The 17,456-nt window shown below is 39.9% G+C and overlaps 1 protein-coding gene across 2 annotated transcripts in view; it reads right to left on the bottom strand.

Moving 5' to 3' along the window:
- Positions 1 to 16,949, bottom strand: part of LOC127619265 (regulator of G-protein signaling 17-like) — a 68,500-nt gene extending 51,551 nt beyond the window's left edge. Inside the window, exon 1 of one of the 2 annotated variants that reach the window (XM_052092114.1) lies at positions 16,815 to 16,949. Coding sequence is in view for 1 of the 2 variants with exons in the window: in XM_052092113.1 (XP_051948073.1) it covers positions 16,815 to 16,868 (54 nt within the window). In the remaining variant the exon portion in view is untranslated. The remainder of the gene's footprint in view (positions 1 to 16,814) is intronic. The other variant, XM_052092113.1, reaches the window with a different exon arrangement.
- Between the last annotated feature and the right edge of the window lie 507 nt (positions 16,950 to 17,456).

The raw sequence follows: 17,456 nt of genomic DNA, 5'->3' as shown, positions 1-17,456 counted from the left end.
ACAATTACTATTATCAGTGAAAACACAGTGGGTTATTTATTTATTTTTGAGCAAACTCTTTATTATAATTGAAACTTGAAACCATTTATTTTATTGAAGTATGTGTAAAAAAATTCTCCCTTTTGAAAATAAAATAAATAGAAAAAATAAGAAAGCTAACAGAATTATAATAAACAGAATTATAAACATGATAAAAATAGCATGTAACAAAATAACATCAGCTGTGTGAGCTTTTAAAGTAATGTCCTATCATTATTAACAGTTAATATATACTGTAGGTGAATGACACTGAGGCCAGACTGCTCCTGTCTGTACCCTTAACTCAGTGGTTCTCAACTGGTTTTGCTTCAGGACAGATTTTACATTGGAAATCAAGTGTCGACCTGTCATAGATCAAACATAACCTGTATTTAATGTATCCTGGGTCACATTTCCTTTTATGTTGCAAAGTTTTGTTCATGGTTTTCCAGTACAAGGACATGCATCAAGTGACATTATTTTTGTTGTTGATGTCAAAATATACAGGAATTGTCTCTACCCCTTTAAAATTGAAGAGCATATTTACATATATGGGCCCATTATTATGCCATTTATTACCTATATTACATATTTATACACATATTACACAGAAGGAAAGGCTTCTCATTACCATGGTCAGTGTGCTAGTCTTAAATAATAGTAATAATAATAATAAATTAATCTATTTATGAAAAATATACACTACCTGAAACACATCTTGAAACTTTAACTAAAACTGCCACTGTTGAGGTCTAATAGATTCTACTTTTAGATTATTTCATATGAAACTGAAACATTTTGTCAAAATATAACTGTTACTTTTACTCATGTAAAATCCTGAAACAAACTTGTAAAGGTCATGGTGTGTAATTATTAATATTTTTAACTATTTTGGAAAAGGGGCCACATCAAGTAGTGCGTGGGGTGGTCACATTGTATTACTTTTGAGATATAATGTTCTGCATTGATTTGGTTTTTGAATCTTTTAAGCCCAAAAATAGTTGTGTACTACATTTTCTGAAGTTTATCTGTGACTAATGGGACTATTCTGCAATTGCCTAAAATATTGTATTGCTCTACAAAGATAGATACTTTTCAATCAGGCATTAAAAAACGGAATAAAGGCGGAGATTATACATTTATTTTGCCATCACTACTTCCCTGGTGATTTATTATTCAGTTTAAATAATATTAATAAAAAATTAATTTATAGAACTTTTAATGTTTGTCGCAAAGCGGCAAGTTTACTTTTTTTCCCTAAAACATTACATGTTTACATGCTAAAAGGGTCATGATGCGGGTCTCCTCGATGATTTTTCAACACTCAACAGAATAACACAGACTGCATGAATATGATAAATGATTACTTCAAGAGTTAGATTAACATACAGGTGAAAAATACTTTTACATATTCATCTCTGGCTTGCTTTTGCCATGTGTCAATGATGCCGAGATCTACTTTTATATTTAATTTAATCACTGAGAAGGTTTACCTGCAAAATTAGTAGCACCAAACATCACAAGCAGCCTCAAGAATGGACACAGAGTAGCCGTATAACACTTTTCCTTGAGCAGAATATTGCACTACAGATCGCTAAGTTTGATCAAAGGAGAAAGCGAGACGTGCATGGTTGCCAGATTGCACAAAATAAGTATAACATTTGGCGGAATATTTCCAATTTGCGCAAGTATAAATCACAAACTGGGGGTGTTTTGTCTCTTATCTGGCAACCCTGAGTATGTTAAACGCATGTGGAGACGCGTTAGGACCCAATGCAAGTTAACGGATATATCCAATGAAAAATAAAAACGCTTTTGTGATAAATGAGCCGCGGGCCCTATGTTGCCCATGTCTGCTTCAGCTGTTTGCGAGATTATCATAAAATTTGCGTCGGCAGTCCTAAATAGTCTATCACTTGGGCGGCCACCGAAATATCTTCAATGGGAGAACCATGGCATTGTTCTTTCCCTGCTGTCCATGACCCAGTCCGAATAGACCAGTTGAGAAACGCTGCTTTAACTCACACACAAACTCATGTCAGAACCCCTCACCTCTCACCCCCTCTTGCGTGTCGCAATTTGACGAGTCTGACAGGCAGACAAGGAGGAAAGGAGATGCGCACACGCACATGAGATTCTCCGTCTGGTTGCATTTTTTTCTCAATACCGTAGATAAGCAAATGTATATGGTATGATAACCGTCAATTTTCAAACCGTGGTATACCGTGAAACCGGTATACCGCTGCAACCCTAGTGTGGTTATCTGAGTTACTGTAGCTTTTCTGTCAGCTCGAACCAGTCTGGCCATTCTCTGTTGACCTCTCTCATCAACAAGACGTTTCCGTTCACAGAACTGCCACTCACTGGATGTTTTTGTTTTTGGCTATTACTATTCTGAGTAAATTCTAGAGACTGTTGTGCATAAAAATCCCAGGGGATCAGCAGTTACAGAAATACTCAAACTAGCCCATCTGGCACCAACAATCAATCCATGATCACTGAGATCACATTTTCCCCATTCTGATGGTTGATGTGAACATTAACTGATGCTCCTGACCTGTATCTGCTTGATTTTATGCACAGTACTGCTGCCACATGATTGGCTGATTAGATAATTGGGTGAATAGCAGTTGTACAGGTGTTTCCAATAAAGTGCTCAGTGAGTGTCTGAAATGCACTCAAATCTTCAGTGTAAGCAAGTACTTAACCAATACTGAGATTTACTACATCAACATGCATAACTTTTGTCAACTTTTGTCCTTTAGCTAGTGCGTTAAATAAAGATCTGCCAAAAATCGCCTGCAAATCAAGTAAAATCAAACTGAAATCCAGATGTTGAGCCAACTGTGCCACAGATGTTCACAGATGTCCACCTATAGGTCCGTTAATCCATGACCCACTGAACAAAAAATGGCATGTGACCTTGAATGTGCACTCTTACTATACTATAACTAATTTGTCATTTAGCTGACAATTTTGTTCAAAGAGATTACATTTATTAAAGGTACAGCCACCTAGAGAATCCAAGTGAACAATGATGATAGTATTTTATCTGAACTTTTGTAATTGGAAACTACAACAGCTTGATTTCAAGCTTAGAGCTTTAACCATTTGGCTACACAATCTCATGTTGATAAAAAGACAACTTAACCCATTCCTTATCGGTAGGACCACATTAAATCGGGGCCCACGGAAAGCTATGCAGATTTCTGAAAAATGTGACGATTTGAACAGACGTCAGTTAAAAATTTTAATTCTGTACAACAGTGTTTTCTACAGCATTCTGTTTTCGTAATAGGGGAGTTGACAACATTCTAAACAAAACTGTCCTATTTTTGTGTTCTTAAATTGTTGACATTTAAATACCATTTATTACAATAAAACTTGTTAAAACACATGAATGTGTATCTTTAGTTACACTTTGTCATATACATATCCAGTCAGTGACACATAATCTTAAATATAATTGAATAACAAAGCCTCCATCTTTTCTAATAATTGTTATATTTCAATAATAATGCATATTAATATTTATTATCTAAAACCACTAAATCTGTTAATAAATGTATTAATTTAGCAGACGCTTTTATTCAAAGCAACATACAAATGAGAAAATCAACGATTAGCTATTCATCTTAAGGAGACAGAAAAAATGAGAAGTGCTGTAAAACAAAGTTGCAAACTGCTCAGAGAAGTACAAGTAGAGGGGAAAGAGAGAGATAGTGGTAAAAGATTAGATTATAATTTTTATTAAAAAAATGTAAGAAGAAGAAGAAAGATGACTGTTATTGCATTAGTAGGATTGCATAAAGTGCTCACAAAAGAAATGCGTCTTTAGATGATTCTTAAAGGTGTCTAGAGAATCAGCTGCTTGGGTGCAGTTTGGCAGGTCGTTTCACCAGCGAGGAACAGTTGAAGTGAAAGTAATATTTTATTTTCACTTCAATAATTTATTCAACCAATATTATATTTTATTTTCACTAAAATTAATACTTTGAGGAAATACATAGGCTAACATACAACCAACAAACGTGTTAAAACGATGAACATGCAATGGCATTACAGATTCGGTAGACTATTACTTACATTCCAAGTTTGGAGAGGTAAACATTCCTGGACTGTCGGCTAACTTCTATGGAGCTTTTGGAGAAAGTTTTGTGACTTAGTAGGGAACAAAAGGCACTGCTGAGTCTGCTATGACCAAAATCTCTACTTCCTTTTTATCTCTCTGAAGGAGAGGAGAGGATGTGAAGCTAAACATGAAAAGAGGAAGCAGTCAACAGACGACAAGGAAGAAAAGAGGACATTGGCGAGGAAATGCAAAAGAAAAGAAGATATGGAGGGCAAACATGAGCACTCGAGGGTTTGGAAAAGTTGGAGGGAGTGTTAACCAGCCTCTCAATGGACACAACTTGATATTTCAGTGATATAGGAATTATTTAATGACATTTGGACACCTGGAAAGTTCATAACCAAACTAATTTTCTATATCTGTTAATATCTGAGTTTGAAGACTGTGGCAACTAGTTTCACTTTTTTGTTTTTTTACAGAGACATGATGGATTGAAATTACATTCATATCAATGTAAATTAAGTGTAAAGAAAAAAAGAGAGAAAAGGAAGAAAGCAATAAGGTGTGTTAAAAAGAGATAGAGCAAAATGGCTGCAGAATGACATGAGTGGCTCATGCTTCCTCCTTAAAATCTGTCTATTCAAGCAGTGACAGTGACACCAGGATAAACTTTTGGTGACTTGCACTTCAGCCTTCTCCTTTAACTCAAACCCCAATGGAGCAAACAACTATTTTAATGCAAGTTGTTTATATACACTTGCATCTGTTCTAGCAAACAGGCAACCTGTGTATCCCTGGAAAACATCTACAATGTTTCTCTCATGTATGTGTCTTGATTAAACTCCTGATTTAAGGTCTGTAAAACTATTTGAACTTGTGGGGCATAACAGTTTGTTCCCCAAATTGTTCTTTACACATTGACGTCATTGTCAGAATGTCAAGTTTTACTCTAACACTTTTTCAGTTATAAATCTAAAGAAAAAAATGACAAATGAAAACAATCTGAAGTGAATACAATGCTTCTTGTAATTATTTTGACAAGATGTACAAGTCGGGGCATGGTTTTGTCATGCAATGATACTGGCATTGTGTTTCAGTACTGGATGAAACAAGCAGCATCATGAAAAACATTCTTTGGCTTTACTGGGTAAATTGCCAAGGAATTTGAACACCCATCATTTATAAAGGTCAGCATATCAATATTTACTAAATAATTACATATTTTCACTGAAAGCCCCCCTCAAAGTCACCTAATTGGTACTAACTACATACTGAACAAATCAATACTATTTTTGTAACATATTTTAATGTTAAAATAACCTTTATTACAACAAAACTCTTTTGTGAAATTAAATACACATTTTCATATAAGCATCCAGTCAGTAAACAAATCAGATGTTACTTCAGTAGCCGCACTGACAGAGTTATTTGTTATAATAATTTAAAATAAAACAAAAACTCACTTTAATTTCTGAGTTTTTTTGACAGAATATTAATGGGTCATAAAAGTCATTTGTTGACAACATGTATGTTTGTTTTTGCATGCAGCCAGAAAAGAACACAATAGAAAATAAAATTATATTTATTTGTACTGTATATGCAAATAATATGTCTTTTTATCTCACCACATTCAATGCAACTGCAAACTCTGGAAAAATCGAGTTTATTTTGCCGTGGCTTTATAGATTAGCGGTGCAGAAACCACTCCTTCACATCCTCTTGCCCTTGTGTGTTCATCTATTAAATATTTGGGCTAATTTATTTAGGCTTTCAGCTACCCATCAAGGTTAGGGTACACTTGTTTTTTTTTTCCGTGTGCCTTTATGGTTGTAAACAGAGTAAACAAATCTCTTTTGACCATGACCCAGTACGGATGCATTCAATGCATTTGCACTATGACATCTTTGTGATACTCTTTATGACGCTCACAGATGTGGACTCTCCGCGTGTCTAGATATATTGGGCTGCTTCCAGACAGGGCACATGATGAAATTTACATCATGCACACTGTAGGCGTGACGTTGTGGCACGTGGACAACTGTTGAATACTTTGGCCTAAGGAATGTAGTACTCTAAGCAACATTTAACAAGTTTTACCATATATAAATTCACTTTGGCCCAAAACCAGAGCAGAATATGCAAATTCTGGCTTGCAGGCATCTGTACAAGCAATCAGCCATAGCGACAACTTCTCACTGAAGCTATGATAAAGTCAGTAGTCATTACCTTACGCAATGTAAAAGCCGGCAGTTTTAACTTGCAATGGGAAAACACTTTTGTAAGGAAATCATTTATTCAAGATTCTGCCCCAGTGACTGGTCACATTTCTTTTCTATTTTCTCTGATTTTGTTCATTCAGGAACTACTGTTGAATAATGCCTATACAGCAGATAGAATGAGTTTGATTTTCATGTGGTTTGAGATATCATATACACTGCCTTATTCTATCTCTCTAAACCTTAATGATGTAGCTCATTATGCTTTTGGCATTATACTGTATCTTATGAAGTCAGTAAAAACAAAATGTAAATGAAATGGATAAATGTGTATGCAGCCCTTTATCCACCAGTTCGGCACTACTATGATCACTACGGAGAAACATATCAGACCAAACCAGATTATCAAAATTAACTGGCACCACCAAAGACTGTTGTACCAGTAATGTGTAAGGTATCACTTAAATTTTAGTGTAAAGTTCAATCTAGGGTCTAGTAACTACTAGAGAAAGGCATTTTGGTAATTTTGTCTACTCGAGTACTCAGACTAATTACTCGAGTCAAGTACTCGAGGGGCAATGACATACATTTAAGCAATATCACAGCAAGAGTGTGATATGGCCCTACATCAGCACTGCTGTGATTCGGCCACAGGCATTTATGCATGGAACTACTTTCTTACACGACAGATCAGAATCTGCCGTTGCTGGTTCAAAACAAATGTGCGTCCAAGACTTCCCTAGTAATTCAAAAAGTTCACTTCAGAAATAGTATCATGGCTTCTCAAGTTATTGGATAAACAAGGATAGACGGCTGGATGTGTGTGTGTGTGTGTGTGTGTGAGAGAGAGAGAGAGAGAGAGAGCATGTGCAATCACATGTTGCCACACCCAAACAGAGATGCTGTCAGCTTTAACAGTGGAAAATAGACATCCAAGAGGGGGTATTCCTCTCAATTTCGTGGTAGCTGGTCCGCAAGAGTCATTCACTATAGAAACAGCGATGTCCTCCACCATTTTAAACAGTATGTACCCAATGTGGAAACTCCGATAAAAGGTAAGCACTTGAGTTCTGTAATAAATCAGTCTGTTGTGTCTCTCAGCATGAGCCTTAATCCTGAAGTTGTCCATTTAAAGCAATTTCCTAGTTTTGGTAATGTATTAGTAATACAGCGATCACGGAGCGCAGTTCTATGTAAACAATGACTTTCAAAAATGTAAAGCCAGTAACTCCTAACAGATACACTTTAGTTTAAAACAGCATGAACGCGGAGTGATACACACACACAGTGAAGCGTCGGTGTGCTGATGGTGTCACACCATCAGTGCTTATGGAACGTCTCTCGTCCAATCAGATTCGAGGACCGGAACTAACTAAGGTATATAACTGTATATATAAAAACACCTCTGAAAAAATGTCTATGACTGCTGCATTGCATCTTGTTGTTCCAGTGTATTGTCTATTCATTATTATAGGCTGTTACAAAATAATCTGTTACAAAATGTACAAAAGATTATTGAATTACAAAATGCATAGTCAATATATAATGCATCATATTTTGTCATAGTGTTGTCAAAAATACCGGTACTCTGTTACCAAGTCGCTACTCAAACAAAAAACTTTTTTACGATACCATAAATTCTGAAGGTACGGAGTACAGAGTGCCGGGTCTACCCGGTTCCCAATTAGACTAGGGAACTTTCGAACGCTCACAACAAGCAAAAGATGACGAAAAGCAAAGTAGCTGCTGCTGTGGAATCTCAACTTAATCTTGTCGAAAAGAAAAGGAGGAAAAGCCAGGTTTGGAAATTCTTTGGATTTGAGGCTGATGAAAAGGGAAACATCATAGATCAGCAAAAACCTATTTGTAAACGGTGCTTTCACAATTTTCTGATGAAAGGAGGAAACACATCAAACTTAATAAAGCACCTGAAAGACAGATGCCCGGATTTATTCAAGCACATAAAGCTGGTGAGTTTAAAAGCATATTATCATTTACATTAAGGCTGAAACGACGTTAGTCGACGTTATCGACAACGTCGGAAAAAAGAATTGTCGAGAAAATGTTTCATTGTTTATAGTCGTTTGATCTCATTTAACGTAACATGAAACAAGAGCAGCACTGCGGTTCACGCCTGACGGAGGAGAAGAATTACACAGATCACAGTCCAGATGCACTCTAAACTTTCACAGCTTCATCTTATGTAGATCCCAAAGTATTAGGGAATAAAAACAAAATAAAAAAATGTATAATAAATTCAGAAGCACTCTCGTAGTGGAATAAGCGGAGCTGGAGCTCTTTAAAGGAAACATGCGTTATATCTTAAATGCAGTTAAATTTTATGTGCTATAGCTTTATTTAAGTTCAAATAATACCGAAGCAGCTCATGTTAATAACTATAAACTCAGAAACTGGCATTTCTCTGTGTGGTCGGTGCCTCTTCTATGAGTTGCGCGAATGTCCCGATCTAAGGGGGAGAGATTGAAACTGCACCAGGCTGATAGAGACTCTGCCTCGGGGACGCTCATCCCTCGAGTGGAGAAGCTTTATGCAGCTAGATTAGAACGAGATGGCTCGTGACTTATTTAATCATAATATACGTCACTGTGCATTTCTTATCGTGAAGAAAATTGGCAATATGCAGCTTTATTAATATGAGAGCACTTTGAGCATTCGTTTGGAAATAGTTTTTTATTCATTCTATTGTATGCTTGTTTATTTAGTTTTTTATTTAGTATTTGGTAAAAACTTAAAGTAAAAGTTGAAGTAAATCTTATATAAGTGTTAAAAATTTTTACATTGTACAGTTTTGTTATAACTGAAAAATAATATATTTAACTTGAAGTGTTGATCAATGTTATATTTTTGTTCTTAGTTCAGCTGTTAATTTGTTAACTTTGTTAATAAAAGAGTGTTGTTCAGTAACCTGTTTTTGTGTTTTGCTTTGGTACCGAAAATGGTATCGAGTACAGTGAAATTTCACTGGTATTGGTACCGACTACTGAAATTTTGGTACCGTGACAACACTATTTTGTCATTATGTGAAGATTCACTGACTCAATGAAAGAATGTGCACAACACCCATTTGTCTGTTCTTCCCTCAGGTTACCGTAGTAATCTTAGTAAGCGTGCACCAGGTTTTTTAGTGGCTGTCTGATCCATCTATTTTCAAATCGAGGTCGGTGTGGCGCGGAGGGGGGCGGTGCTGGGCTAGAATGTCACACACCCGGTCCCCAGTCGGCCTGATGGGGCGCGCGAGGGATAAAGGCGGTTCGAGAGAGAGATAATTACGATTGGGGACCGGGCGTGCGACATTCTAGCCCGGCCCCACCCCCCTCCGCTCCACACTCGGCTTAACAGGAGACGCCATAACCATTATGTTTTTAATATGCGTGTTAAGTTGAGGTTCAGTTTTGAAGACGCTGCATTCTGTCTAGCTGTTGTGTAGCTAAAAATGTAAACATAACATACTATGAGATAGTGTTCTATGCACATAGCAGTTATTGAGGTAGCAGACAGTTATAAAGTGACAGTAATTAAAGTGCAACTCAGGACACGTGTGTGTCAAACCAGTCTCTGAGTATTGAGGAGTCTGATGGCTTGGGGGAAGAAGCTGTTACACAGTCTGGCCGTGAGGGCCCGAATGCTTCGGTACCTCTTGCCAGACGGGAGGAGGGTAAAGAGTTTGTGTGAGGGGTGTGTGGGGTCATCCACAATGCTGGTTGCTTTGCGGATACAGTGTTTTTTGTAAATGTCTTTGATGGAGGGAAGAGAGACCCCAATGATCTTCTCAGCTGTCCTCACTATCCTCTGCAGGGCTTTGCGGTCCGAAACGGTGCAAGTCCCAAACCAGGCAGTGATGCAGCTGCTCAGGATGCTCTCAATAGTCCCTCTATAGAATGTAGTGAGGATGGGGGTTGGGAGATGTGCTTTCCTCAGCCTTCGAAGAAAGTAGAGACGCTGCTGGGCTTTCTTGGTGATAGAGCTGGTGTTGAGGGACCAGGTGAGGTTCTCCGCCAAGTGAACACCAAGGAATTTGGTGCTTTGACGATCTCCACAGAGGAGCCGTCGATGTTCAGCAGAGTGTGTTCACCTTGTGCTCTCCTAAAGTCAACAACCATCTCTTTTGTTTTGTCGACATTCAGGGACAGGTTGTTGGCTCTACACCAGTTCGTCAGCCGCTGCACCTCCTCTCTGTATGCTGACTCGTCGTTCTTGCTGATGAGACCCACCACGGTCGTGTCATCGGTGAACTTGATGATGTGATTCGAGCTGTGCATTGCTGCACAGTCGTGAGTCAGCAGAGTGAACAGCAGTGGACTGAGCACACAGCCCTGGGGGGCCCCAGTGCTCAGTGTGGTGGTGGTGGAGATGGTTCCCGATCCGGACTGACTGAGGTCTCCCAGTCAGGAAGTCCAGGATCCAGTTGCAGAGGGAGGTGTCCAGGCCCAGCAGGTTCAGCTTTCCAATCAGGTGCTGGGGAATGATTGTGTTGAATGCTGAGCTGAAATCTATGAACAGCATTCAAACGTATGAGTCCTTATTGTCTAGGTGGGTGAGGGCCAGATGGAGGGTTGTGGTGATGGCATCGTCCGTTGAACGGTTTGAACGATACGCAAACTGCAGTGGGTCTAGTGAGGGGGGCAGCTGGGTCTTAATCTGCCTCATGACGAGCCTCTCGAAGCACTTCTTGATGATGGGTGTAAGTGCGACGGGACGGTAGTCGTTGAGGCAGGACACTGAAGACTTCTTTGGCATGGGGAAGATGGTGGTGGCCTTGAAGCACGTTGGAACGACGGCGCTGCTCAGAGAGATGTTGAAGATGTCGGTAAGAACATCTACTAGCTGGTCTGCACATCCTCTAAGCACTCTGCCAGGAATGTTGTCTGGTCCAGCAGCCTTCCGTGGGTTGACTCTACATAGAGTTTTCCTCACATCTGCCGTGGTAAGACAGAGCACCTGGTCGTTGGGAGGAGGGGTGGACTTTCTCGCCATCACGTCGTTCTGCACTTCAAACCGAGCGTAGAAGTCGTTCAGCTCATCTGGAAGTGAGGCATCTTTGTCACAGGCAACTGATGTTGTCCTATAGTTGGTGATGGCCTGGATGCCCTGCCACATGCGCCGCATGTCACCGCTGTCCTGGAAGTGACTGTAGATTCTCTGGGCGTGTGCGCGCTTTGCCTCTCTGATTGCCCGTGACAGTTTGGCCCTAGCAGTTTTTAGGGCTGCCTTATCGCCTGCTCTGAAGGCGGAGTCTCGGGACCTCAGCAGCGTGCGCACCTCCGCAGTCTCAGTACACTCAAAACAGTCCTGAAGAGCAGAGATGGCTCCTGCTGGCCAGGTTTTCACCTGCTTCTGAAGCGGTTTTGTGCGTCTGACAAGCGGTCTGTATGCTGGAATTAACATAACAGAGATGTGGTCTGAGTAGCCGAGGTGTGGGCGGGCTCCGCCCGTGCACGCCTGGGATGTTTGTGTAAACAAGATCAAGCTGCTTCAGCCCTCTCGTTGCAAAGTCCACATACTGATGAAATTTAGGAGCACTGTCTTGAGATTTGCATGGTTGAAATTTCCGCGACAATAAACAGTCCGTCGGGGTGAGCGTTCTGCAGTTCAGCTCATGGCCCCATACAGTTCACAGAGCTTCCTTAGCGTTAGCGCTGGGGAATGTAAACTCGGTTATGTAAACAGTGGTGAATTCCCGTGGTAGATAAAAAGGTCTGCATCTAACAGTCACAAGCTTCAACAGCGATGAACAGTAACTAGAGACTATCATAGAGTTCTTACACCATTCCGTGTTGATGTAAACACACAAGCCACCACCGCGAGTCTTACCGCAGAGAGCTGTATTTCTGTCAGCACGAAACGAGGCGAGCCCGTCTAGCTGAATGACGGCATCCGGAACTCTGTCGCTGAGCCACGTCTCCGTGAAAACAAAGACGCAGCAGTCTCTAAACTCACGCTGCGTAGCCTGCTGGAGTCGGCTATAGTCCAGTTTATTGTCTAGGGAGCAAACATTTGAGAGCAGGATAGACGGGAGAGCCGGCCGGCTAGGGTTTGTTTTTAGCCTAGCACGCCCTCTTTCTGCGCTTCCGCTTTCTCGCACACCACTTACGACGTCCTCTCCCCCGGCCACCGGCATCAGGCGACGCCAAGGGCTGGAGGCCTGGTCTCCGCAGCAAGCCGAGTACGCGTAGCGCCTCCTGCAGGTCATCATGCAGCTTGGTTTTTGCATGAGTCTTATATTTCAGTAGTGTCTGGCAATGGTAGACACGAACACCGGTTGCTCCGATGTCCATGTGTTGCAAAAGTCGGGCTTTTTTAACAAAAATAGCACCATTGTGGATCCGGAGTGGCCGCTGCGTGCTACCGCGCCGTCATCTTGTGAAAGTGCAATAGAATGACACTTTATGTCAGACTTTATGTCAGACTTCTAACTTGCAAACTCATGCGGAAATCTTCAGATCCCATTTTGTTGAGATGCAGATCTGTGTTACATCAAGCAAAAATTTCGCCACCCAGAGCAAGGGGGTTAACAGACAGTGACAAACATTCACTTTTATTAAATATTATCCATTAGGGGTCTGGGTAGCTCAGCGAGTATTGACTCTGACTATCACCCCTGGAGTCGCGAGTTCGAATCCAGGGCATGCTGAGTGACTCCAGCCAGGTCTCCTAAGCAACCAAATTGGCCCAGTTGCTAGGAAGGGTAGAGTCACATGGAGTAACCTCCTTGTGGTCGCGATTAGTGGTTCTCGCTCTCAATGGGGCACGTGGTAAGTTGTGCGTGGAGAGTAGCACGAGCCTCCACATGCTGTGAGTCTCCACGGTGTCATGCACAGCAAGCCACATGATAAGATACGCGGATTGACCCTCTCAGAAGCTGAGTCAACTGAGGCTTGTCCTCCACAACCCGGATTCAGGTGAGTAACCGCGCCACCACGAGGACCTACTAAGTAGTGGGAACTGTGCATTCCAAATTGGGAGAATATATATAATTCAAAATATATCAGTTTATTTGTGATGAGACGTTGCTGACAATCTGTGTACCCCTCAAAATCACAATGTAATCAATCTCAAAATTAAAACTAAGCTCCCTCTTTGACACATTTGTGTTTAGTTGACAAATTAAGTGAGAAGTCACATCATGCATGATCACCATCGATCATCGTTTTCATGATCGATCATTGCAGCCACGTCCGAGTACCTGAGTCCTTGTGCCCATCCCTAGTAACTACTAGCCTAATTAGTTTGTAACTAAGACTATTTTCCCGATTTGATTGGATTCTGATTCACAAGCTCTCAATTTGATTCGATATCGATTCATTTGGGTACATTTCTGTTACAATGTCCATTTTGGTTACATATAAAATAAATTCTCTCTCAGCTAACCTTCTAGGTACAATTCGAAAAAGTAAATTTGACTATTTATATTTTGTCATTAGTTTTTCATCAAATTGGTCACATTTTAGCTTTTGAACATTTTTCAAAGTCTGTCTATTCCATCAATGAATGTCTTGAAATTGAATATATTCTGTTTAAATATATTTTTGTAAAATTTTTTTTTTTATATATATTTTAAATATTTACATTGATATGTAGAACACATGCTTAAGCAGTACTGTCTTTTTAACACTAGCGGCATCAGCCATTGAGCACAAATAATGAGAGAAGACATGCATGGTTTCTTTAGTAATCCATGTGTGGTTAGAATTAAATGTTACTTTTTTTTAATCAACAACTGACTGTAAAAAACAGAATGGGTATTAAGAGACATTATTCAATGACAAATGGATCTGTGGATCTCATCTTTGGACACACAGAACTAGATAAACAAACATATACTCTCAACACGCAGCGAAAGGACCTCTGTGCTAATAACTTCTTCACTATACTACAATCATTGATGAGTGAAATCTGAACATTTACTAGCCAGTGGCTAATCATAGACATTTTTAGTTGCATAGCACAAGATTTACTTGCATTATAGAGGGTTGCCACATAGAGCAAAAGATCGATCTTGGGATTTAAGAAATATATCGAAATCAATGATCGCTGCATCGGAAAATCTATATTTTTACCCAGCCCTATAAGTCAGTCCTTATTGGGTTGCACCACCTGTTTTTAATGCAAGACCTATGCTACCCTGTGGCCCAAATCGTGTACTGTCAGAGTATGTACTGTTCTTGATGAGGGACACACTTCTCTGCTGGTAAAACAGTATATTCTATCGATCACCACAGGAGCTAATTAGGGTCTAATGTGGCCGCACCAGTTGCAACAGCCTAAGGACAGCCCTGTATATATGACTTACAGTTGAAAAGAGCCATCCGACTCATTCGTTGTTTTAAATTTATAATTTTGAAACTTAGTCGATCTGCACTCGGAAATAGTACATTATTCTGGTATTTCTCGCTTACTGTTTTATGACTACTAAGGATTCGGACATACTACTCCATTGACTGCTCATGTGCATCTCTGTTCTGAGCACACATGGGGCGATTCTGTGCTGGCTCCACAATTTTCACCTAGTGAACAGAATAACAGATGTGCTGTGTTTAATTCAGTTTGGTAACATGCCATAGTCCATAGATTTCTAGAGCTTATTAAAATAAATCTAGTATCACTGTTCATCAAAATTTTTATTCTTATATGTCAATTTCACATTGCGTTAATGATAATATCATAATGCCCAACTTTTTCCACTTGCGGTGATATAAATTAGGCGGTAAAATGTGAGTAACTGTCAAGTGAATGATTTCACAATGCAACAAATCTTAACTGGCCTACAATAGGCTTTGTATTCTGTAGGCAAAATATAATTTGTCATTTGTTTATTTTGAAATTTGACCAGGGCACTTATCTGACAGGTTTCGTAAGAATCACCCAAGTATGGGCAAACAACAGTAAGGACATCCCAGTTCAGCTTTTTAGAAGATAAAGATCTGGTTTGATTCATAACCATTACAACATATTCAGTGCAAACAGAATGTTATTTGGCAATGCCTATATGGCATTTGTGAGTTTAAGAGTGCACATTTGTGCACCAAATGACCTAAGCTCACTAAAACCTCTTCCTAGCAGTACTGCAGAGATGCAGAATATTTCAAATCAGGTGAGCTTTGGTTGGTATGCCCACGTGAAAGCTTACTTAGTGCTTCAAACATGCCATTCTTCATGCTAAATATAGGCCTCGTTGTTGTCACTACAAACTAAGAAGCCTACATATTTACACTATGACGGGATATTAATTATGTCAAGTAACAGACACGTATTTTAGTCAACAATCCAAAAGCCATTCTTGACTTCCTCGGAGAAACAAAAAGGTTACATGTATCCATCGATTGGACATAAAAATATCTCTTAACCTCGGGGATTCTCTCTGTGACGTCAGAAATGCACGAGTGCTGTGTCTCCCCTCCGTTCCCGAAGCGCGTGCCCTACGCAGCGACACGCGCGAACGCGTTCAAAGCTTTGCGCCGCCACGAGACCTCTTACGCGACGGGTACGCGCGCACAAATTTCATTCACCCGAAGGTCCCGCGCGTGAAGCGCGAGCGCGCTTTACTACACGGCCAGCTAAAGGGAGCGAGAATAACATCATTCGACAGAAAAAAGGCACGCGAACACAGAAATAGCAAGGCGTCCGGGATTTATTATCACCGACTACGTAAAATACGCGCATGTATTGCATATAAAAAAAGAAATGACAGGTGAGAAATGATAACCTGAGTTTTATCCTCCCCCACTTCCTAGATGTTTCATTTGAAAATACCCCCCTTCTTCAACGCTATAATCCATGCATTAGCTTTGACTCTTCGAAATATTAAAGATACCCAAAACCAACAATTAATTCGCTCAATCGAGATGTGTTGCACACAGAACAGGATTTAAAACTACGTTACAAAACAACACCCTTCCCCAGGTCACTTCGATATGCTTATATGTTGTAACCAAAAATGTGTTATGCACATATAGTTTTCTGTTGTTGGTTTGTAATCCCCGTGACACACACACACACACACCGGGTGCACTCGTTCTTCCTGTAATAATACCCATCACTCCCGCAGCACGACTACTGCTGCATGGGCTTCACAAAATACACACGATAAACAACACACAACATAGACAGATGACAACTCAGTTTAGTTCCCCAACCACATATATATCCCGTCCTGACAAAGCGAAACAGGCAGTAACAGAGACGGGGAAATAAACGGTACTCCCTGCTCGAGTGCGAATAACCACTGTCTCTCGAAGACATTTCAACCCCTTTATTTCTAGGAAAGATTCATTCTCTCCAACCAATAGAAGTAAGTTGCCATCCATTGACTGTCCTAAAAACAATGTTTCGGGTTGAAATGTATGAAGAGATGATTATAATTTACGGAGGACGACCCATTCTATGGGAATCACGGACCTTTTTTTGAAAACGGGGGGAAAATAACACCATCCACAGGCAAACTCAACGTTTATGCTCTTCAAAAAAATGCTACCGATGACAATACTTACAATTTGTGCATTAAAATCAGGAGGGCGGTAGCCGTTTCGTTTTCCGAAGCACATCCGTTTCTTTATGCCTGTTTTATGTGTAAAAAAAAAAAAAAAAAAGAGAAAAAAATTTCCTCCAATGTTCCAGCTTGAGAATCGCCACCCTTACGGAGGCAGACTGGGGATGAATTGCGCATGCGCTGATTTAGACCGTTTTACTCAGTCGATTGACGAAAGACTTCCTCCGTAATGGTCATTTCCACTGGAACTTTTCAAAAGTGGGTCTTTTCCCATCAGCAAGCGAATCTGTTGATTCGAACGATAAAAACAAAACTGTACTCATGCTGAAAAATCCCACATTTTTTTTTAGTGTGGGATTAGGCATAACAAAATAAGATAATGTTGACGAGGCATGCCATTGCCTGCCATTTATTTACAATTTGCCCTCTCATATACACAATAAAAAAATAAAAAAGAATAGACGCTAGCCCCTTATTAAAATAAGTCGATTTGTTTACGTGCAATATTTTAATGTCCACAAAACAGACTAGCTTAAAGATATACATTGCACTGAAATTTCTTATTTAACATGCTATTGCATTTCTACACAGTAATAAAGACAGAAGGGAAAGTGGAAATTATGTGCTTTCGTTTAGATACATT

This window comes from Xyrauchen texanus, chromosome 25 (genome assembly GCF_025860055.1).
Source record: "Xyrauchen texanus isolate HMW12.3.18 chromosome 25, RBS_HiC_50CHRs, whole genome shotgun sequence".
Lineage (NCBI taxonomy): Eukaryota > Metazoa > Chordata > Actinopteri > Cypriniformes > Catostomidae > Xyrauchen > Xyrauchen texanus.
Note: the sequence above shows the minus strand (reverse complement) of the source record. Positions and strands in the feature narration are given on the sequence as shown.